We start from the raw sequence: 21,958 nt of genomic DNA on the forward strand, positions 1-21,958 counted from the left end.
CGCTCCATGGCTCCTGGCCCACCCTACCTTGCATGAAGGCTGGCAGTCCTTTAAGAGATCCGTCACCGTCTCAACCACCTTGAAGAAACAAATCCCTCTGTGCCCTGCTTTCTGCCCCGGATCTCTGGCCTGTGTGTCTGCATGAGGCCTCGCGGGGACTCTCAGGGCCCTGGCTCATGGCGGAGGGACCCCCACCTCTGCAGTAGCCAGAGCTGGGCCCCAGCCACGACCTCTCTTCCCAGGGCTGTTTGCTGCTCTGTGAGATGGGAGGGCCGGCAGGTTCCTCCCAGAGAAGCCGTGCAGGGGCCTGGGCAGCAGGCTGGCACGCAGTAGCTCAGTGAGGGGACTTGGCTCCACCTGGGTCATCTGCAGGTCTCCGTTTCCAGCTAAGCCAGCCCCTTCCAGCTGGGGTTCAGGGCAGCCCCCGGCCAGGGCTGGGCCAGGGACCAGCCAGCAATCCTGCACTGTGGGCACCATTGTCTGCTTCTTCTACCACAGTCCCGTTCTTGGGGCCCAAGGACAGGCCCTTCAAGGTTCTTGCATGCTGAGGGCAGCTCCAGTGCTTCACCTGTCACCAGGACTGAGCAGCCTCCTGCTGGGAAGAGGCCGCCTCTGTGCTGGCCCCTCTTGGGGCTCCAGGAGCAGCTGGGCTCTGGCGTGGGTGGGGAGCCCTGCGCCCTCTGGCGTCATCTGTTCTCCCTTGGGAGGGGCTGCTGGTCGCACAGGCAAGGGGCCGTGCTCAAACAGCAGCCCCTCTCCAAGGACACGGTCTGTCTGAACACAGAGCCCATGCCCCTCACCTTCAGGGCATTTCCCCGTCCTCTGGACCCTCCCATCTCCTCACTGTCTCCCCCGGACCCCAAGAAGGGCTCCTCTCTCACTGCCTCCAGGACGGCCTGCAAGTGTCCGCCCCCAGGTCCCCTGTGCTCTGCTTGGGGCTCCAGCCTGTAGCTGGACAGTACTGGTGGCTGCCCAGCAGGAAGAGTGGACTCTGAGATCCTGAGTTGAGCAATTGAGACAAGCAAAAAGTTACATTGTAACTTAACTTTTAAGCACTACAGTGCTTAAAATGACGTACTGAACATTAGGAAAATTTTTAAAAAGAGAAAAGAAGAAATAAAAAGAACTGCTTTCCCAGGAGGTAGGCAGGACAGCGCTGAGGCTGGTGCTGGGTGGAGTCAGGAACTGAGAGGTGCTGGGCGGGCTGCGGCGGGGGGCTAACGGGAAGCCTGCTGTGGAGGCGCAGGTGGATCTGGCTGGGCTGGGGCTGGCAGGGCCGCTGCAGCTCCCAGGGACAGAAGCCCCCGGGGCTCTGCTGCTCCCTCTGGAGGGTGCAGGAGCTGGCCTCTGCCCCGGTTTTATCATGAGGGCTCCTTTGCCTTTTTTTAGATGTATGAGGCTTGAGCCTTCAGAGTCGGGAGACAGCTGCTCTCTCTGGGGTCCTGGGACATGTGGACCAGCTGAGCTGGCTCTGGGGTGCAGGGGCCTGGCTGCCAGGGTCCAGGTTCTCTCTGGTATTGTGTACACAACTGGACAGAGTAACACCAACAACACCCACCTCACCATCCCCAGGTGGGTTCATCCTTGTCCCTCCCCCTCGTCAAGTGTGCGACCCTGGACAAGTCTGTACCTCTCTGGGCCTCCCCACTCTCCTCACCTGCTCCTTGGGGATCACAGGCATCCGCTTCCCAGGGTGTCATCAGATGGACGTGTCCATAAATACCTTTTTTTACTGTGAAACCCGAGGGCTGTTGCTAAGGCACAAACTTAGGGATAGGACAATCACAAGAAGAGAAGGAAAAAAAAAAAAAAAAAAAAAAAAAAAGAAAGAACAGGACACGACAAAACCCACACCAGGGTCCCAAAGGATAATCTAGGAAAAGGCAGAAGTGCCCACATGGACATACAGACAGACACACAGTGCCTATGTGACATCACACACAGAGGCACATACGTGCACATGCATGCAGAGGCATAGACAGGTGTGCTCAGACGTACATGTGCACACCCATGCACACACTCACACGCAGACACACAAGCACACCCATACACAGGCACAGGAGCAAGACCTTGCAGGAGCACTTTGGTGCCGGGCAAATGAGAGGCGCGCAGCAGAGAGCAGGCAGGACGTGGCAGTGGCCTGTCTCCTGAGCCTGGCGCAGGGAACCTGCGTCTGGGAGGAGGGGGCTTGGGAGCTTCCAGAGGCCGAGCTGGCAGCTGATGGGACAGGAGCAGGGGGAGAGAGCCAGCGAGGTCTCCAGGGCGCTCGGGGTGCAGGTGGAAGACAGGGCGTGGTGGGGAAAGAGCAGCTCGGCTCCTGGGGCCGGGGCTGCGGGGTGTCATCGCCCAGCCAGGGCAGGCGTGTGGGGAGGGGCTGGATGCCGAGCTGGAGCTCAGGGTTGGGGACAGACGGGGAGGTACAGAACCTGCTGTTGGTGGGAACTGGGCCTGGCCTGGGCCAGAGACCCTGCGGAGTGCATCGGGACCGGGGTGGGCAGGCGCCCAGGGAGGGAGGCACAGGGGCCTTGCTGCTATCCCCGGCTCCAATTCCCAGCGGTCACTTCCCCTCTGATAACATTCTCCCTCTGGATGGCTTCCTCAGAATGGCTCAAGTGACGTCAGTCACGCTGGCTAATTACACAAATTAGCTCCGTACTGTCCTTTCACCTCCGTCCAAACAAAACAGCGCCATCGGCCCTGTGGCTCTGGAGCCTCAGAGCAGGTGAGGCGGGCGGGTCCTGCCTCCTGGGCAGCCCAGCACGGGATAAAAGGTGGCTGGCAGCAGGAGCGCAGAGGACACCTGGAGACCATGTGGCTGCTCCTGCTGACCGTGGGGCTGAGCCTGCTCTCTGCGGTGCGAGCCCAGAAGTTTCTGCTGACTCCTGCCAGCTCACGGGAGGTGATAGCTCTGGGGAGGGCTGGGGTGGGATCTGGGTGTCCCAGGTGCACCTCTGCAAGGTGCCCTGACCCGTGTCCTTGGTGACCTCTGCTGGCACAAGAGGGGTGCTGAGGATAGCAGCGTGCCTTCCTGCCTTCTGTGAGGTTTCCCAGAGGCTGAGGGGCCGGCCGCATGGTGAGGCCTCCCCAGACTGTCCCTGGGCTGGTTCTTGCCAGCACCACTGCCCAGAGACCTACTTCCTCCCTCTCTCAGCTTCGGGGCTTCTGAGAAGCTCCTGGTTCTGCAGCTAGGATTCCATTCAGGGTTTTTGTTTCCAGAGAAAGGCTCAGGTGACCCTCTGCATCACCATGATTGTCTAGGAACTTCTGACTTTAAAAAATTCCGGTTTGTCTTATGATAAGAGATGCCGGACACCATCCCAGGCCCAGGGACAAAGGTGCTGAGTGACAACCTCCCTTATCCCAGTGTCCTTGACCTGGGAACTAAACTGACTGGGTCCCAAATAGGTCCTGGGGTCAAGGCTGGTGTCCAGGGATCTCTGCTCACTCTAGAGAGCAGTCAGACTCCTGAGCCCACTCAATTGGCCCCCAGGGCCTCCTCATGGTTCCCTCAAGTCCTCCTGTCCCCTCTTAGGGACTGAACAGCTGCTGGTCATGCTGTCCACCCCAGCTCCCTTTCACACCCTTTCCACACCCAACCCCTGGTCTGGATTCTCTCTGCCCGCCCCCACCCCCAGCAAAGGGGCCTGGCTCAGCAGCCCTCCCCTTCGCCCCGAGGCCTTGGGTGCAGGAGACTGACGAGGTCAAGGGCGTGTGGGACCCAAAGCCTGAAGGAGGCGGGAGCTGGGGGCTGAGGGCTCAAGGACAGTCCCTTGGGTGCCTGGGGCCCAGGGTAGGCTGACCTGTGGTCTGTGGAGAAGTTTGGGTAAGTCAGTCCTTGCAGAAGTGGGCACCCTCAGGGGAAGGAGGCAGGGACCAGCACCGTGGGCTGGTCACCCGCAGGAGTGATCGCGGCCATCAGAGCAGCCACGCTTAGTTGGTGCAGGGTCACTCTGTGCCGTGTGACTCTCCTGAGCTCCATCCGCTCCATCCCCCGCCCTGTCCTCCTATCTCATCTCCCTAATAATGAAGCTCCACCTGGTCCTTCGGGTGACTTTCTCAGCCCCTCTGGGTGGACTGTGCATGGCCCTAGGTCAAAGGCCCTCCCAGGAGTGTGTCGCCCTCCAGGGCCCTTGCCCCATCCTGCCTGGCTCTGCCTGCTGGTGATGGAAGGGGTCGCCTTGACCAGGACTCCTTTGGGCCTGGAGTGTCTCAGTCCCCAGCCCGCAGAGAACCCACACCACCCCTCCTGCCCTGCCCCCCGTCAGCTCCACCTGGTCCCCTCTCCCTGGCTCCCTTGTCCCACACCTGCTCAGGGCTGCGCCCCCTGCCCCCAGCTTCTAGGTGACTGGCACATAGTGCGCTGGGCAGGAGACATGCCTATTCCTGAAGAGAAGAAGACCCACCCGTTGCCTCCCTTCAGTTTTGTCAGAAACCAGCTAAGAAAGCTGGAGTTCAGGATGAACCTCAGGTGAGTGCCTGTGGGGCCCCCATCACCCCGCCCCTGCCCCCGGGCCCTGATCTCAGCTGGCCCCCAAGCTGGCAAAACAGCATCCTCTTGGCTTGTCTCGGGAACCTGCCAGGCGCCCTCTGTAACCAGGGCAACGAAGCTTCTGGGGACCCTGGGCAAGCACAGGACTCCACCCTCCTACCTGTGTGTCTCTGAGGTGCTCCTGTGACCCCAGCTCTCCAGCACAGTGGGCCTCCGCCTACAGAAACCAGGTGTGGGCACTGAGCTCTCATCTGCCCAGAGAGGTCCTCCGCCTCCTTCAGGATCTGCTCTGGGTTGCACGGTCCCCACGGAGCCAAGGCTGGTGTCCAGGCCGGGACCCTGTCACCTGGGAGATGCATTTGGAGGAGCATCTGGGGACCCGGGGCAGGACCTGGCCTCCTTGGTGGGCAGATGCCTGGGTGGGCAGCTCCCAGGCTGCCCTGACTGCAGCGTGGGTTGCTCACTGCTCTGCAGCTTCCAGGCTTCTCCCTGCTGGTGCCACCTGGCACACACAGGGAGGGGATGTGGGTCCATGGCGAGCCATGTTCTGGGGACTGTGACCTGCTGTGGTAGAAATGACTGGCTGCGACCTCCTAACCTTGTCCCCTGGACTAGGATAGGAGCTTCCCATGGCTTCAGAGAACCCAGCCTGGACTGGGTGGGGTCTTGCTGGGGTCCCTGTTCCTTCTGGGTGCCTGACCCTGAGCAGCACATCCAATCCACCCAAGGAGACCTGTTTGCCTGTAGAAGGGACACTCCAGGCACCCTTGGCAGTGCAGGCTCCAGGGTCCTGGGACCTAATGATGGGACCTCTGGCCACAGTCCGGTCTGACTGTGCAGTGTCAAGATGAGGAGGAGATGGGGGCTGGCCTCACTGCTGGGACCCTGTGGGTGGCAGCAGGGAAGGAGGGGGCAGGTGTCCAGGGGGAGAACTGTGCTTGGACCCTGTGTTCCAGGAAACCCATTGGATGCATTCAGTTCCGGTTGCCCCTGGATGTCAGTTCCCCGGGTACCTTCCAAACCTGTAAGTGACCAAATATGCATTCTTTCTTTCAGTAGTGTCTACAGAAAGAGACTTGGTGGCCAAGTGGCTTGTGTTGCCCACAGGGTGGAAGCACACCATCTCTGTCCACTTCTTGCCAGGGAAGGATCACGCCATCGCCTACTTCAAGAGCAAGACACAACAAACCTACCAGATGATGATGCTCATGGGTGCGCTCCAGCCTCCGGACTGTGCGGAGTTGGGTTGGGCCTCCAGGGCTCTGGCATCAGGGTGCGCTGCCTTCCTGCCCAGCTCCCTGCAGTTCCCACCTGGGCAGCCATTCCTGCGACTCCTGCACTCTTGGTGGGCGAGGGTTTGTAGGATCTTGGCCTCTCATCCTCAGCTCTCATGTCACAAATCCATGTGCCCATGTCTGCTCTCGGGCCACTTGGCCCTGATCCCTTCCTTCCCTGCTCAGTCAGGCATTGGTGTGGTTGTGCTGTGGCCAGGGGACCTGGTTGGGACCTGCTGGCCCCCAGGGACATTGAGCAACTTCTGGAGGTGCGTTACAGTCATGATGGCAGAGCTGGGGTCCTGGCATCCTGGGGTGGAGGCTGGAGCCCTGCTCCACACCCTGCTGTGCAAGGATGCCCCACAGCGAGACCCCTCCCTGCAGATCAGTTGTGCCCTGGTAGAGACCCTGTCCCTGGCCACTGACCTGTTGGAGTCATCTCTACCCTGAGACTCACTGTTCTCAGCAACCTTTCTCATCTCCACTAGAGTCCTCCAGATCTTCGCCCCCAGGATTGGTCCCCACGCAGAGCTTCAGTGGGCCCCTCCGCCACCCTTGTCCATCATTCCCTGCCTGTCCTCCCTGTCCTGTGCATGCTGCACCCACTGTCTGTCCTACCCTGCCTGCAGCCTCCTGGGAGGCTCTGGACCTGCAGGTCCCAGTGATGGCTGTGTGGGGGCTCTGGCAGCAGCAGGGAGACATGGACAGGCAGACCTGCCAACTGGTCCAACCCTCTGATCATAAGCACGGACCTCAGGGCCCTTGGTGCTGCCCAGACCCTCCAGGTGCCCCCAGGTCACTCCCCACCTCTCTCTCCTAGATTGAATTTCACATGTCCCTCCTCTCCTGGGTCCAGTGCAGGACAAACCTCCACACCCAACTGGTTGCATATGGGGTGTGGTCATGGGCAGGAACTGAGCTGAGAACTGGAGAGGCTAAGAGCTCACAAATGCCTCTCTGTGGAGAGTCCTGGAGTCCCAGGAATGGCTCCCTGGGTGGAAGCTGGAGGGAGCTGGGCAGGAAGGCAGTGTGCACTGTCCATGCCCAGTGCCCTTGTGAGTGCAGGGTGCCTGGACAGGACTGGGGGTGGTATGCACATTGCTAGTCTAGAGGGTCCAGGGTGCAGCCTCTGAGGCCAGGTCTGCAAGGAGAGGCTTGGGGGGAGACTGTGGGTGGGGAGGGGGTGACAGGGTCTGGAGGAGCTGAGGGCACACAGGAGGACAATTCTCAAGGACGAGCATCTTTGTGGGGCAGGAATGGGCTTTTATGGGTCAGGCTCGAAGATGGGGTCCTGCTCAGGATGGCTGGCGTGCTAATTCATGGGGATGTGTCACTGACAGGTAGGCCCCTCCCCTTCCCTCCTCCTGCTCCCCCTTTGGTCAAACTCAGGGCTGTTTCTCCTGGAGGGGCCAAGGTTTGGAGGGACAGGTGTCCCTGAGCCTGGGATGTGCCTGTGCCGGGAATTCTGCATTGGTCCTGTGCTTGCCAGTGTCGAGGCAGTGGAACCTCTTTCTTGTGGAGCCTTCGGAGACAGGAATCCCCCATGGGACTCTGAGCTTTGCCAGAGTTCAGATGCACAAGTGTCTAGTCCCGGAGAAGATGCAGAAGTGGTTCTTGCCTGGAGACTTCCACTGACTGGCTCTTTCTCAGGAGGTTTGGGCTGGGAGATTCCATCCCAGTCCCTGGAGCCCCTGGCACAGCAGATTTGAGTCCTCGCAGTGACTGGAAGCCCCTGGGGGGATGTCAGTGTCTAGACTGGAGAGAGAAGCCCTACCTGGTTCTCAAGCCCCCTCTGCTCCTGCTCCAGTGGACGGGGCCCACCTTCCATACACACCCTCACTCCATCTGCCCTGCAGGTCGCACCCTGGAGGAAGACCCAGAGGCCCTGAGGATCTTTGAGAAGTTTGTGAAAGACAAAGGGCTGAACAAGATCATTGCCCCTTCCCACCTTGGTAATGAGGGCTCTTCTCTCTCCTCCCTTTACCGCGATCTCTGCTCACTGGGGATGGGCCTTTGGGTCTCCTTCCTCCTGTGAGGTGGTGACCACCCCCCCACCCCTTGTCTCTTTCTGGGTCTGCAGAAGCCTGTGAGTTGCCCAGAGAGTCCTAGACAGGGAGGGGCTGCAGACCACCCGGGAAGGGGAGCTGGGGACCCTGGCCACCCTCCTCCTGCAAGCAACTCCTGTTGGCAAGAGATAGCAGGGCATGGCCCATGTCTCCTCACACCTCTGCCTTAATAAAGCTGGACAACGGCCCCTGGCCACACGAGAAACCACCAGAGCTTGGTCAGCATGAATGAGATTAGACTGACTGCACCTGCCTGTGGCGATTATCCAGCTCAGGACCTCAGGCTCTCCCACAGAGACTGGGAGGCAGTCTCCGGCCTCCTGATGGTCACAGTTCAAAGGAAAGCCTTTCAGGCCCTTGGCAGAGACCCTTCTGAGCTGGAGACTAGTCACAGTCTAAGCCCTTTGCAGTAAATGCTCTGAGAAAGGAGGCTGGGGGTTGGCCAGAGAAAAGAGCAGGCTCTCCTGGCAGCAGGAGCCTCTCGGGCGGGCATGTGAAGAGGCCGTCCCCAGGGTGTGGCCTCAGGCCTCTGGGAACCCTGCTGCAGCCAGCTCGAACAGCACCGTGTTTGCGGAGAGTCAGGTGTCGAGGGTCCTGGGGTTCTCACCGCACACGTGTTGACAAACAGCCTGAGTGGACACCGAGAGGAAGTTCTGTGGGTGCGACACCCTAGGACCTATTCCTACCCACCTGCCTCGGCAGCAGGTGTCCACAGATGAGCAGTCTGGTCTCAGGCAAGGCAGGCGACATCAGGGGCATTGGTGGGGTGGGGGGTCAAGATTCTCTGTGTTAGTCAGTTTTTGTTTTTGTTTTCTGTGACCAAAATGCCTGACAAGAACAGTTTAGAGGAGGAAGCGTTTATTTGGGGCTTATGGTTTCAGAGGTCTCAGTCCATAGATGGCTGACTCCATGGCTCCAGGTCCAAGATGAGGCAGCTCTATCATGGGGAAAGGGCCCAGCGAAGGAAAGCTGCTCAGCTCATAACAGCCAGGAAGCAAGAGAGAGCAAGCCAGGAATCAGAGGCAAGATGTGATTTCTGAGGTCATGCCCCCCATGACCTACCTCCTCCAATCATGCCCCAACTTCCTAGTTAATACCCTGTTATTCCATTCAAACTAGGATGGACTGATTAGGTTATGATTCTTACAATCCAATCATTTCATCTCTGAACACTCCTGCATAAACACAGGAACTTTCTGGGGACACTTCATATCCAAACCATAACACCCTCACTATCACCTGACCTTGAATAAATGTCCCACATCCATGTGTCAGCTCTTCCTCTTCATTGACCCAGCTTACGCTCAAAAGCCTTGGTCAGTTTTGAATACAAGTCACCAAGTAATTCTGTAGCCCCCACTATTAAACATGGGGTCTGATCTTCAGCCATTGCTGTCCTGTGGCTACAAGAGTCACATACAACTTTAAGGACATGGTATAGTCTTTCTGCCTGCCTCCCATATTTTTTTAATTAATGCTTTACAGTTTTTTTTCTCTCTCTCCTCTTTCTAAATTTTACCTGAGCTCAAACTTGACATTTCCTTTCTGAAACCCCAGTACAGTCATGTTTTAGCCAGCCTTTTGCTGCTATGACCAAAAGATGCGTCAAGAACAATTTTAGAGGAAGAAGAGTTTATTTGGGTCTCATGGTTTCAGAAGTCTCAATTCATAGATGGCCGACTCCACTCCCCAGGGTCTGAGGTGAGGCAGGACATCACACCAGGAAGCAGAGAGAGACTTCTCCTCTTACCAAGGACAAATATAAATTTCAAAGGCATACCCCAGGAACCCACCTCTTCCAGTCAAACTCCACCTGCCTACAGACACCACCTAGTCAATCCCTATCAGGGGATTAACACACTGATTAAGGTTCTCACAACCCAGTCATTTCACCTCTAAACACTCTTGCAGTCTCACACATGAGCTTTTGGGGGACACATCATATCTAAGCCAAAGTCAGAGGCAGTGTCTCCACCCTGATCCTCACGGTCATTGTCTCTGCTGCGGCCACATGTTGGTTGCTGTCCCAAAGCCTGGCTTCCCACAGCTCTGTCCCCGTGAGCAAGCTCAGCTAACCCCTGGAGGCCACTTGGTGCCCTGCACCTCCCTCCTCCCATTTTCCATTGGCGAGATGCCCCTGCCCTCTGCAAGTTCAGGCAACGTCACCCAGGCACTGTGGCTGGCAAGAGAGGGGACGGCCTTTCCACTCTCACGTACTGAGGAGCTAGAAGACAAAGGACCCGACTGCTCTGCGGCCTGAGTGGGTGGACAGGGCCGTGGGGAAAGGTGACCTCTGGTGGGCGTGGGGCAGGGTAGACGCCTGCCCTGCCCTGCCTTGCCTCCTGTGCACTGGGAGCCTTGGAGGGCTCCTGCCTGACCAATAAAGGTGCAAACCAAGCTGAATGTTTAGCTTGTTGTTGTTTTTTTTTTTTACTATTTATTTATTTATGTGGTGCTGAGGATGGAACCCAGTGCCTCACACATGCTAGGCAAGTGCACTACCACTGAGCTACACCCCAGCCCTCAACGTTAAGTTTTTGATGAGACAGGTTCTTTTCACTGGTTCATGGGCTGAAGTCAAGGGCTCGAGCGGAGCTGGCAGGGGAGAATGTTTCCTGCTGTTTCTAGCTTCCACTGGGCTCATGGCTCCTCCTCTACCTCCCAAGCCAGCAGTGCAGCATCTGCTCTCCTTCTGCCCTGTCCTTCTGTCCTTACATAATCCCTCCCTCCCTCCCTCTCCCTCCCTCCCCTGCCCCCCTCACGAGGATCCCCGTGGCTCCATGGGACGCACCTAGATAATCCAGGATAATGGCTCATCTCAAGACACTTAACTGAATCACGACTGAAGTCTCTTTTGGTCTTGCATTCAAGGCGCTGGGGATGAGGAAGGACAGCTTTGGGGCCATCATGCACCCTACCTACCACACAGGGGAGATTGACAAGCAGTGGGGTAAAGGAGCAGGAGAGCCCCAGGAGAGATGGGTCCTACAGAGTCCAGCAGGGGGTCCTGGGAGGGGCAGCGTCTTTCCACAGAGGTCTGGAGGCCTCTCTGAGGAGGCCATGGAAACACAGAGGTCATTGGCATGCTGTAAGGGTGGCCCTTCAAAACGTATCATCCTCTGCTTTCCAGTGTGTTCCCTAGGCTGGGAAACTGCAGCGCTGTCTGGGTCTGGGCAGCTCACCCGGTCACCACCCCTTCCACCCTGGCCCTGGCAGCCCCTCAGCTGCCTTCTGTCTCCAGGGATTTGTGGGTCAGGACGTTCCACGCACCTGCAATCACACAGATGTGGTCCTTGAGACTGGCTCCTCTCCCTTGGCCATGTTGGAAGTTCACCTGTGTTGTCGCAGGAACCGCAACTCTGTTCCTTTCCATGACTGAACACTGTTCCATTGTGCGGATGAGGTAGCACACTTTGTCCACCAAGTCTTCCATTGTGGACATCAAGGCCCCTTGTACCTTTGGGGTATCACCGTGGACATTCATGTGCGAGTGTTTGTGTGAACATACCTTCTATTTCCCTTGGGTGTGGACCCAGGCTGGAACTGCTGGTCACGTGGTAATTCTGTTCCCTGCTGGGTGAATGCCAACTGTTCTCTTTTCCTGAGCAACTGCACCATTTTCTATTCCCACTGAGTATGCGAGGCTGTCACTTCTCCACGCGCCCCTGTGGCCAGCCCTTGTTATCCTCTGACTTGATTCTAGCCATCTGAGTGGGTGGGAATGGGTATTTCAAGTGGCTTTGATTTGTATTTCCCTAATGACTGAAGATGTGCAGCATCTTTTCATGACCTGTTTGGTCATTTAAAATCTTTTCTGGAGAAACATCTATTCAAAGCAGTTGTCCATTTCTCACTGGGCTCTTGTTCTAAGAACCTGAGGTATGAGAGCACTGCCTATGTCATTGTCACAGACGCTGCTCAGATACGGGATCCGTGAACACATTCTCACATTCTGTGTCTTGCCATTTCCTTTCCCGTGCAGATCCTTCGATGGACCAAAGTCCTAAATTTGGAGGAAGTCCATGTTGTGTTTTCCTTGGGTAGTTAGCGAGAGGACGGCAGGAATGAGACGGACGGAGACGAGAGTGGGACGCTGGAAAAGGGCCTGACGAGCCGCTGACCCAGAGGACTCGATACCCATCATGCAGTGCTGTGAGGACATCATCCGCTCCCCTTGCGGGTGGGCTGTGGAAGAACCAGACTCAGGTCCACCAAGGGGCACCGCTGCTTGCCCCCACCTTCCACATGGGGGCCTGCACACTCCTCTCTAGATGAAGGGCACACGTCGTGGCCCAAGGCTGTGCATGTGTCCACAGCTACTCTGAGGGTCAGTTGACCATTACATGACCTACTGCCTGTAGTGTTTGGACAGGAAGAGCAAAGTGACCCTGCACCAGGCATGTGCCCTCAATTCTCGCACAGTGCAGGCATAGGGCTTGCCCGCAACGGCCAGTAGCTACTCGAGTGCCCGGCCCAGGAGCAAGACCACTCTACACCCACCCACCTAAACGAGAGCCCACTGCTGAATCACCTGGGGCAGGTTGGTCCCTATGATCTGCCTGCGACCTCTGGAGGTGTGCCTCGTTTCTCTGGCTTTCCCTGGGTCTTGCAATGAACCTGCTTTCATGACCTTATCCTCCTCGCTGGTCTTCTGCTCCTGAGTGGGATGATTGCCCTAAACTCACGCATCACACCCAAGGCCGAGGGTCACTCCACAGTCAGCTCTCAACACCGGGGAGCACTCCCCTGCTCTGCGGGTGTCGTATGTAAGCATGCCTGGTCAAGCCAAGGTCACTAGGTTTCCACGTCCCTAACAGCTTTAGGTGTTAACTCCCACATTTGGGTCTTGGATCCATTTTGAGTAAATTTTTGCTCATGGCCAACCTCACTCTTTTAAAGGTGGATGCATAGAAAAACTGCCTGTTTATATTCTGACTGGCCCAAAATGATTACTGTTACATCTCCCGGGTCCAATCAGAGGCCTGGGATAAAGGTTGGAATCCCTTTGTATATTTATAGGGGTCATCAGAAAACTTTCCCAAACCCTATTTGGTTTGTTTTAGATATTGCATAGATCTAAATTGTACCCCGACTGGTCCAAATTCTCCTGTCTCTTGTGATGGGCGTAACCTGGTCATGGGCTCAGTGGGGAGAGGCTTGTGAAGAGGCAGGCAGGACAGCAGGGAGCGGAATGGGGTGTGGAGGAGCAGCAGGGAATTAGATTGACAGATCAGACCGAGAAGCACACTGAGGAGGGGAGGAAGGGGTGGCGCGGGTCCCCTGGGCCAGCGATGTCTTGACTCATCATTGCTAGAAAGGCGTCATGAGGCCTCATGTAGCACTCAAGGCTTTTGTATCCCTTGGGAGAAAGCAAGCCTGTACATAGGGACCTCTGACCATTCGCCTTCCTTTCTGCAGAAGGAATCTAACTGGGAGGCAGGATTATACTTAAGGTTCCCATTGATGAGCCATTTTCTTTGTCCCCATGGGAAATGTCAAAAGAACATTCATCTCTCCTCACTCAGGATCTGTGGGTGGAAAGGCCCCAAGTTCTCAGGATGCTCCCAAGTGGGGTGGTAGCCAACAGAGACGGTGGATTCCCATCTGTAAAACATGAAGCCAGAGTCTGTCCACGCCCCAGCAGCACTGAGGTCCAGAGAGATGGACATCTGAGGGGGGTCCCTCCCATGCATTCCATTCTAAACCCAGAGCCAGGAGGCGGCCCTGCCTGGCTCCTGGGAACAAGACCTGGCATGCCTGTCCAAGTTCCCCAAGTAATACCTTCTCTGCTGAACCCTCAGTCACTCAAGCCGGTAACCTAATTTAAGAAACACCTGGAATAACTTTATGCCAGCAACTGATAGAACGTGGGACGTGACCCTTGAGCCTTTAGTGTGGAATTTCAAGGGCAGCGCAGGCCTGATGCTGAAGAGTGGAGGGAGCAGAGGTTTTGGTGTCACCGTGTTGGAAACACAGCAAGTCTGAAAAAGACAATGGGATGAACACTGTAAGAAAAGAACAAGGCATAGAAGAGCACCATGGCGACTTCCGCGCCCTGCAGACCCTGGGTACACCTCTGAAAGGCGGTGTCTGGCGCCCCCTGCTGAAGAGAGTCGGGAGCACACCACAGAGCCACAGCCACAGCCCAGGAGATGCTCTGGCTGCCTCTGCAGGGGCCCTGCTCATGGAGAAGCCACCAAGCAGGAGAGGCAAGCCTGCCTGCCAGCCAGGAAAGAGAGGTGTCACTGTGGGGATGGACGCCGGGGGAAGCTGAACAGAGGTGACAAGAGGACATCAGGCAGAGCACGGGCGAGGCCCACAGGGAGTTTTGGTAGAGGGAAGCAGACACGGAGGAGCCCAAGGCCAAGGCGGAGTGTCCCAGGCCAAGCAGACAACATGCACCAAAGCTGGGAGGTGGACGGGGGCAGGTAGAGGCCCGGCACCAGGTTGGAGGACAGGACACGGGCGCTGAAACTGCGACCTTGGTTCTGCTGTTCTGAGGAGAGTGGAGAGCCGCACGGGAAAGCGGCCAGCGGCTGGGCTACTCTGCAAGTGAAGCAAGGCGCCTGCGAAGACCGCTCTCAGGAGAGACCGTGGTCTCCCAGCAGAGTTGGCGGCATCTGGGGAGCCCTGTCCTCGCGGTGGCCGGCACTTCCCTGCCTCGCTGCTCACAGGACCCTCTGCAGAAGGCAGGGGCTCGTCCTCCTCCTGGGCCCTCCACCTGGGCAGGTTCTGGTCATCGTGCTGCCCACGACCCACCTTCCACTCCTACCTCAGGGCGGCCGCCTTGCCCGAGTCCTCTCTGCGAGGAGCTGGAATTCCCTCCAGGCTCAGAGCGGCCTTGACCATGGCTGACGTCAGTCCTTCTTGGCCTCACAGGTCAGGGCCAGCATTACTGGGGCCCAAGCTCCAAAATCAATCGTTTCAAAGGTTCTGACTAATTTTCCAATTACTCATGGTGGACCCAGATGTCCATGCCCTGTCACTTCCTGCTTCACTGACAGATGTTGGGGCCTGTCAATCTGGCCTAGGTGTGGCAGTGTCTCTCCAAGTGGTCATTCCAAGTGCCCACCTGAAGTGACCCTTTAAAATTACAAGTCATGCCCGACTCTGCCAAGGCCCCCCGGGTCTCCTGTGTCCCTCAGTGAGAGCTAAGTCCTTGTGAGGGTCCACGCTCAGCCTGTCCGTCCTGCCTCTCCCTCACCTGCTCTCTGGCCAGTCTACCCCGTGTCCTCAGCTCCAGCTGCTCTGCCCTCCAGGCTGCTCCTGGCACATGCCCGGCACCCCCTCCCCTGGCCTGCACTGGACGCTTCCCCCTCTGGAGTCACCTGACTCCTTCCTGGCTCATTCCTGCACTGGCCTCAGTTCTGTGTGCAAATGTCACCTGGTGAGGCCAGCACGTACCCTTCCATTTAGAACACAGACGCCCCTTGTCCCCATCGCCTGTCTGGCTCGTCCATGTGCTTCTCCCCATAGCACTCCCCTCCCCTTAAAGTGACATATAATTACAGGAGCCACGATCAACCAGGAGCCAGGCCTGGCAGTAGGCAGAACAGGGTGGTTTGCACAATGGACAATTAACAAGGAGGAGTCCAGTGAAGTGTGAAGGACAGCACTGGCCACAGGACAGTGGAGGAAGAAATCAGCGGGTGGGGTACCTCCACGCGGCTGCTTGGACCTCTGGGGATGGGGCGTCTGCAGCCAAGGGGTGGGGGACCTCTGCCGGGTGGCCTGGGGTCAGCGTGGTCATGGTCAGTGCAGAGGTGAGCAGGTAGGCCGAGGCAGGATGGCCAGGCAGGCAGGAAGCCGCCCTCCCTCCCAGGGGCAGGCACTCTGGCTGCAAGGCCTCCAGCATGGGCTGCACTCCACTCGGGGGTCCCCCCAAACCTCAGTAGGAAGCCGTCCACGGGGCCCACTGAGGCCAGTGGGAGGGAGGGCCCCGCGAGGCCCCTGCTTGGGCCACTGCCTGTCCCACAGCAGGAGGGAGAAATGAGAGAAATGGAAGCGTCTGGAAGCAGAAGGAGGCCCATCCTCCCAGCCTGCAGTCAGAGGAGCCAGCGTGGTGCCAGGTGCACAAGAGAAGGCCGGCTGGGTCCAGCTCCACCATGCCCTGCAGGCGATGCAGGGTGTGCCCTCAGCGGGAGACGAGGCATTGGAGGCTGGCACCTCCGTCCCTCCTCTGCTCTGTGTTTCTGTCCCAGGACCTGGACTTGGGCCGCAGAGCTGCCTTGGCTCCTCTCCTTCGCTGAGTCACGCCCTGGCCCTGCACAGAGCGTCCACAGGCGCGGGTCGTGGAGAGGCGGGTCCGACCTTCCTGCCCCGTTTAGCGCATCGCTCGTGGGGATGCCATGGTTACTGTGATGCCCTCGGGGGTGTGTCCACGACTTGGAATTGAAACGGAGTCCTCACGGGTCACATCTGCTCTGTTCCCGGCACTGTCCCTGCTGGAAGGGCGCACCGGAGTGCAGCTGCTGAGTCCTGACCACAGGCGGTGTCAGCGCACGTCCGTGCTCACGTGATGCTGAAGGACGCCTTGGGCTTAGGGAATCGAGGATGCGCACGCAGCTGTCAGACACGACACAGAGAAGACCCTCGTGCTCTGGAGGTGCCAGTCCCTGGTCTCCTGACCCCGTGGTCAGCAGGCTGCCCCTGCTGTGCGTCACAGTGGAGCGAGTGGCAGAAGAGGCCAAAGGCCAGGAAGCGGAGAGGGAGCAAAAGGGGCTGGGGTCCCAGGTTCCCCTTCACGGCACCACCAGTGACCTGCCTGCCTTCCCCGCCCACCTCCCACATGTGGCTCAGGCCAACCTCAAACTCAAAGTCCTCCTGCCTCAGCCTCCCAGAGGCTGGGCGGATGGCACGTGCATCTGCACCTGGCTTCTGAGAAAGCTGTTCCCGACTGGGGGGAAATCGCACCTCTTTATGTGCCGCCTCTAGTGCACGACTACGCTCCTCTGCATGGGTGCGGTCGTTGGCTCATTTTGTGGTCGCTGTGTGGTTTGTAGGACACTATTCTGCATTGGTTTGCCTCATGACACCAGGTGCTTGATCTTTCTAAGTGACTGTCGATGCCAGTGTGTGTCTCACTGTTTTTAGGGAGCACTGGGGACTGAGCCCAGGGCTGCTCTCCCACTGAGCCACACCCCAGCCCTTATTATTTGGAGTCAGGGCCTCCCTGAGGCTGGCCTGGAACTTGAGATCCTCCTCGCTCAGCCTCTGGGGCGCTGGGGTCACACCTGGCTACTGTTGAGTTTTAACTTTACACGTGGAGGCTGGAACGTAGGCACAGCACTGCGGTTTGTGTAGTTCAACCTGCTTAGCGGACCTTCAGTTCTAGGAGTGAGGGGTTCTATATTGCTTGACTTTACAGAAACAAACATGGAATCTGAACAGTTTTCTTTCTTCGCTTCCCCTCGGATGTATTTTCTTCTCCACCCTTATTGCCCTGCTAAAAGCTTGTGCACCCTGGTGGATACACGTGGTGACAGCGAGCACCCTTGTGTCATGCTGCATGTTGGAGAAGACGTCAGGCTTCCACCTTTGGGAATCATGCCGACTCTCGGGGTTCAAGAGGCGCTTTACAGGTTGAGGAATCTCACCTCTATGACTGTCCTTCTTACAGTCGTTGGGCTAAGTAGGTGTTGGATAGTCTGTTGCCATTTCTGCATTTGTTTCAGTCGGCTTTTCCGTGGTGGCCGGGACCACGAGACGTGACAAGAACAGGGTTAGGCGGGGAGAAGCTTATTTGGGGTCAGAGGTCTGGTCCATGGTGGGCCGGCTCCACGCTCTGGGCCTGAGAGGAGGCAGACATGGCAGAAGGCGTGGCAGAGGAAGGCAGCTCCGGACACGGAAGCAGGGAGCAGAGGCTGAGCTCTCCTCTCCACTGACAGAAGAAGTAGCCCGCAGGATCGCCCCCAGGCCAGCCCCTCCGCCACACCCCACCTGACTACAGTGGCCTGCCAGGCTCCCCACAGGGGTTAGTGCCGGCTTAGCGCAGGCTCACCACCCACCTGGACGCTCTCCCGCACTGGCTCCCCCGTGAGCTTGTGGGGACCTCCCAGCGGAGCCCGAATAGCAGTGCCTGACAGGAACACGGGGCGCCTCGGCCTCGCCTGGTAAAGTGGTGTGTGATTGAACGGCTTCCACCCTGAAGTGCACTCCCTTCCTCATGGTCCATGACTATGGTCACACAGGTGTCTGCAGCCACACGTGCTGACACTGGCCGAGGCTCCCTGTGCGGGGCTGTTGCTCGGCAGCTTTCTCCTTCGCCTTGTCTGCTGGTTGGGCTGGGGGGAGTCCCGTCCCCGTGTTTTCTGAACGAGGTCGTACACAGCACTATGTCTCCCTTAAGGGCCTGGAAGACCTCCCAGCCGGCCGTTGCACGTGGAGAGTTCTGCCGGATCTTCCCTATGTGCAGGCTGGCTGCCCCACGCTCACGGGGCCTTACAGGGCCCTGCTTGGTGGTGGGCCTGGGTCTTGGCACTGGTGCCTGTCACCCTGCTGCCAGGGGTCTGACAGCTCTGCCTTGTGCTCACTCGTCATCGACCTCTGAGCCTGCAGGGGTGGGAGGTCACCGCGTTGCTCAGAGGCTGTGATCTGCTCTTCCTTCTTCAGGGTCTTGTCAGCCTTTAGACGTCTCCCGGCTTGACTGGTGTTTGCAGACTCTCAGCCTAGGCGCTCCTTTCTCTCTACTGGCTGTTCGCTCTGCAGTTTGACTCTTTCTCCACCTCAGCTTTCTTCCTTTTCTCTTGCTCTGGTTTGTTTTCGCTGGGCTTATTCCTGTCCTTGCAGCGTGAAGATGACAGACTTCCGCTCTTCTCTCCAGCTTGCATTTGGAGCTACAAACGTGCAGTTCACACTGGTGCAGACTGTCCACCGGTTCTGACGTGCTGCATTTCACTTTCATTCCACTGAGCATACTTTAAAACCTACCTCAAGACTTCCTCTTGACCCCAGGATCGTCTAGAATTCTGTACTTCAGTTTCCAATGCTCTGGAGAACGACTTCCCGTTACCTTTCTGGTGTTGACTTGTGCTTTGTGACCATGTGCAGGGGACACGTCCCAGGTGATTTCCATTCTTTAAAGTGTGGAGGTCACTGTGTGCTCTGGCATGTGGGCTCCCTTGGCACAGGTCCCAGGCTGTCTGGAAGCGGTGTGTGTGTGGGGCTGCTTGTGAGTGTTGCGCATGTGCCGGGGACCTCATGCTGCTTGGTGCTGGGGCTGAGTTCCCCGGTGTCCTCCTGGGTTCTGTCCAGCTGATCTCTCAGTTGCTGAGAGGTTGTGTTCACGTCTCCAACCAGCACACATTCAGGGCTTCTATGCCTTCTCTGTGCAACGGCCCGGAACCTTATATCGTCCTCTCCATCTGTTAATTTTTCATGATTCTGAAGTCTGTTTTATCTGATCTTGAGTATCTGCTTTAATTCGTTAATGTTTACATATTATACCTTTGCCCATGATTTTACTCTCACCTGCCTCTGGGGTAACTTTTGAAGTAGGCTTCTTGTAGACAGCATAGTTTATCAGTTTTCAATCCTGTCTACCAGTCAGTCTTTTAATGGGGATATTTTGTCCGTTTACATTTAATATAATTATTACCTTGTCAGGGATTGCATTACTTCTCTAGGGCTTCTGCAACAGAACACACAAACTGGGTTTCTTAATGCACAGAAACTTCTCTCACTGCTGTGGAGGCCAGGAGCCTATGAGCAAGTGAGATGTGGAAATGAGAAAACAGAGAACAAGGAGGTGAAGCCGTCCACTAAAGAGGTTGCTGTGGTGGGAAGCTTTGGCTCAGACCCCCTGAGGGCCCTCCAGGAAATAAAGCGGAATCATGTCCAGTCTTCCCACAGGAAAGGAGGCACACAAGGCGTCTATGGAAATAGCTACCGCCCCGCTAACTGAGCACGGCAACTGCTCTGCACATCTGCTTCAACAGCGTGTGTCAGGGGCATCTCAGAAGAAGCGAAGCCACAGGGCCTCGAGCTGGGAGGCCGAGTCTCTCAGTGCCCAGGGACTGTGTGCGTCCACTGCAGGTGGGCTGAGAGGGTTGGCCATCAACACTTTCGCCCACAGCCCACCCTGGCACTGCACTGACCCATTCATGCGATGACCCAAAGCCATTCAGCACCTGAGGCTTCAGGGTCCTGGGGCCACAGCTCTAAAATAGGCGGTTAGTGAGACAAGCCCCAGTCCCCACCGTCCTTTGGTCTTTCAGCCATACTGATGTTTTCCTGAGTCCTCCTCCGTCCCCTCTAGATGCGCCTCAGTTCCAGCAGCTCGCCCTCTGGCCTGGTGCTTTTCATGGTGTCAGCAAAATCTTCTTATGACAAAATGTTGGGTGAGGTCCAGACGCTGGCCACTTCAGTGAGGCACCTAGGATTTGGCAGCCCTGGGAAGCTGTGACCACCCTGGGGTTCAAAGGCCAGGCTAGTGAGGGATGTCACAGACGTGGTGGGAGCTGGGAGTGGCAGCCCAACAGGATGTGACAGCCGAGGGCACACAGGCAGCAGAGAAATGCCTCAGCCACGGAGAACGGAGCACAGCCCTCCCCTGCCCTGCTGACTCCCGGTTCTGCCTCCGTGCATGACCCCACCCCCTGCCCTACTCTCCTGGCAGCACCTACCCTGAGCTGACCTCCACCTCCTGCCCCACCTGCTGTCTGTGACCATTGAACTCAGCCAGCAGCTCAGAACAGTGGGGTTGGAGAACTCGGTAGAGTTCAGCTTGCTGGGAGATGGGGCACGGTGGGTGACTGGTGGGAGGCCCATGGAGGGTTCCAATGGCATGAAGCCCAGGATGGGAGGTGTTGACGTGTTCTGCCAATCATCTGTGCATGGTGTAGACCCTGTTCTGTCAATCATCTGTGCAGCGTAATGACCCTGTGCAGTCAGTCATCTGTGCATGTCAAAGACCCTGTGCTGTGAATCATCTGTGCATGGTGATGACCCTGTGCTGTCAGTCATCTGTGCATGTTGTCCTCTGGTGTCCACCATGAGTTGATCCCAACCTCCTGCCATCCCATCTCATGACAGTATTTATCATCAATAAACCTTGATCTCCTGCCTTATCTCCTGTCTGGCATGGGTTGACCCCAATGCTCTGTCCTACCTTCTGTCCACCAAAGGATGACCTCAACTTCCTGCCTGCCACTGTCCACAACCAGTTGAATGTAACTGTGTGTAAGAAGAACGCTCTGGAAGAGAATGCAGTAGAATCCAGCCCCCGGGACACGGCAGGCCTCGGCAGGAGGCCCATGGGAGCTCCAGTGGCACTAGCACAGGATTTGTAGCGGCTGCCCTGTGCTGTCAATCATCTGAGCATGTCCTTCCCTGACTTTTCAAAGACTGAAAATACAAGCCCACGTCACACGTTGATCCAAGAGTCACACACAAGGTGTCGAGGGTGTGGTCGAAAGAACAAGGGACAGAGAAACCCCCCCCCCTCACCCCGGTCTGGGGTGGCCAGCTGCTCACTGGTCTCTGGTCCTAAAGGGCACGGGCCCCGCCCTCCCCAGCCCTGGGAGGACAGGCTTCCTGCTCAGCAGCACCTTCTGAGCTGGGGTCAATCCTGGCTCATGCCAACACTCAGGACACCCCAGGGGTTATTAGAGAGTGCTTATTAGTATTGTTTAGCCAGTACCCGGGCCAGAGGGGCACAAAGATGCCATTGTGGGTCCAGCACCTGATTCCAGAGTTGAGGCCAGCTGGGACCTGGGACAGGTACCCAGGCCTAGGAATGGTGGGGTCTGGAGGGGAAGGTGAAGCTCTAGCTCCAGGGTGGGGGACAAGCTGGGCAGAGGCAGCAGAGCAGCATCCAGAGGGGCTCAGGACAAATACTGAGCAAGGTGGGCACCTGGCCTCCTTGTGCCTCTCCCAAGATTAATCCAGAGGGAACCAGGCTGTCCTGGGGGCCTGGGGTGGTAGAAGGTGACAGGGAGGGGAGAGCCTTCAGGAGCCGGGGGCTCTGAGGACTGAGGTGGAGGGGACGCTGCAGGGTGGGCTCCCCCAGGCCGTGAGGGCAGCTGGCCCTGAAGCCCACTCCAGGGCGAGGCAGCGAGGATCCAACCTCCAGGGAGCCTCGCTGTGCCAGGGAGCAGGGTGCCCATGTCCTCTCAGGGGTCCTCAGACGA

The 21,958-nt window shown here is 57.5% G+C and overlaps 1 protein-coding gene across 3 annotated transcripts; it reads left to right on the forward strand.

Annotated features, from left to right (window-relative positions):
• Nucleotides 1-1,076: 1,076 nt before the first annotated feature.
• LOC306645147 (lipocalin-1-like) lies at nucleotides 1,077-8,155 on the forward strand. 3 transcript variants are annotated; one of them, XM_079112495.1, is made up of 6 exons: nucleotides 2,470-2,899; nucleotides 4,335-4,468; nucleotides 5,446-5,513; nucleotides 5,597-5,701; nucleotides 7,620-7,715; nucleotides 7,844-8,155. In XM_079112495.1, the coding sequence occupies exons 1-6, from the start codon at nucleotides 2,810-2,812 to the stop codon at nucleotides 7,870-7,872; spliced, it is 522 nt and encodes a 173-aa protein (XP_078968621.1). In that variant the 5' UTR covers nucleotides 2,470-2,809; the 3' UTR covers nucleotides 7,873-8,155. The 3 variants fall into 3 exon arrangements, with proteins under 3 accessions (XP_078968619.1, XP_078968620.1, XP_078968621.1); XM_079112493.1 differs by lacking the exons at nucleotides 2,470-2,899; nucleotides 7,620-7,715; nucleotides 7,844-8,155 and adding exons at nucleotides 1,077-1,192; nucleotides 1,390-1,572 and having other exon boundaries at nucleotides 5,597-6,676; XM_079112494.1 differs by lacking the exons at nucleotides 2,470-2,899; nucleotides 7,620-7,715; nucleotides 7,844-8,155 and adding an exon at nucleotides 1,085-1,192 and having other exon boundaries at nucleotides 5,597-6,676.
• The last annotated feature ends 13,803 nt before the right edge of the window (nucleotides 8,156-21,958 follow it).

The sequence above is a fragment of the Sciurus vulgaris genome, assembly GCF_902686455.1.
Source record: "Sciurus vulgaris genome assembly, chromosome: 15".
Lineage (NCBI taxonomy): Eukaryota > Metazoa > Chordata > Mammalia > Rodentia > Sciuridae > Sciurus > Sciurus vulgaris.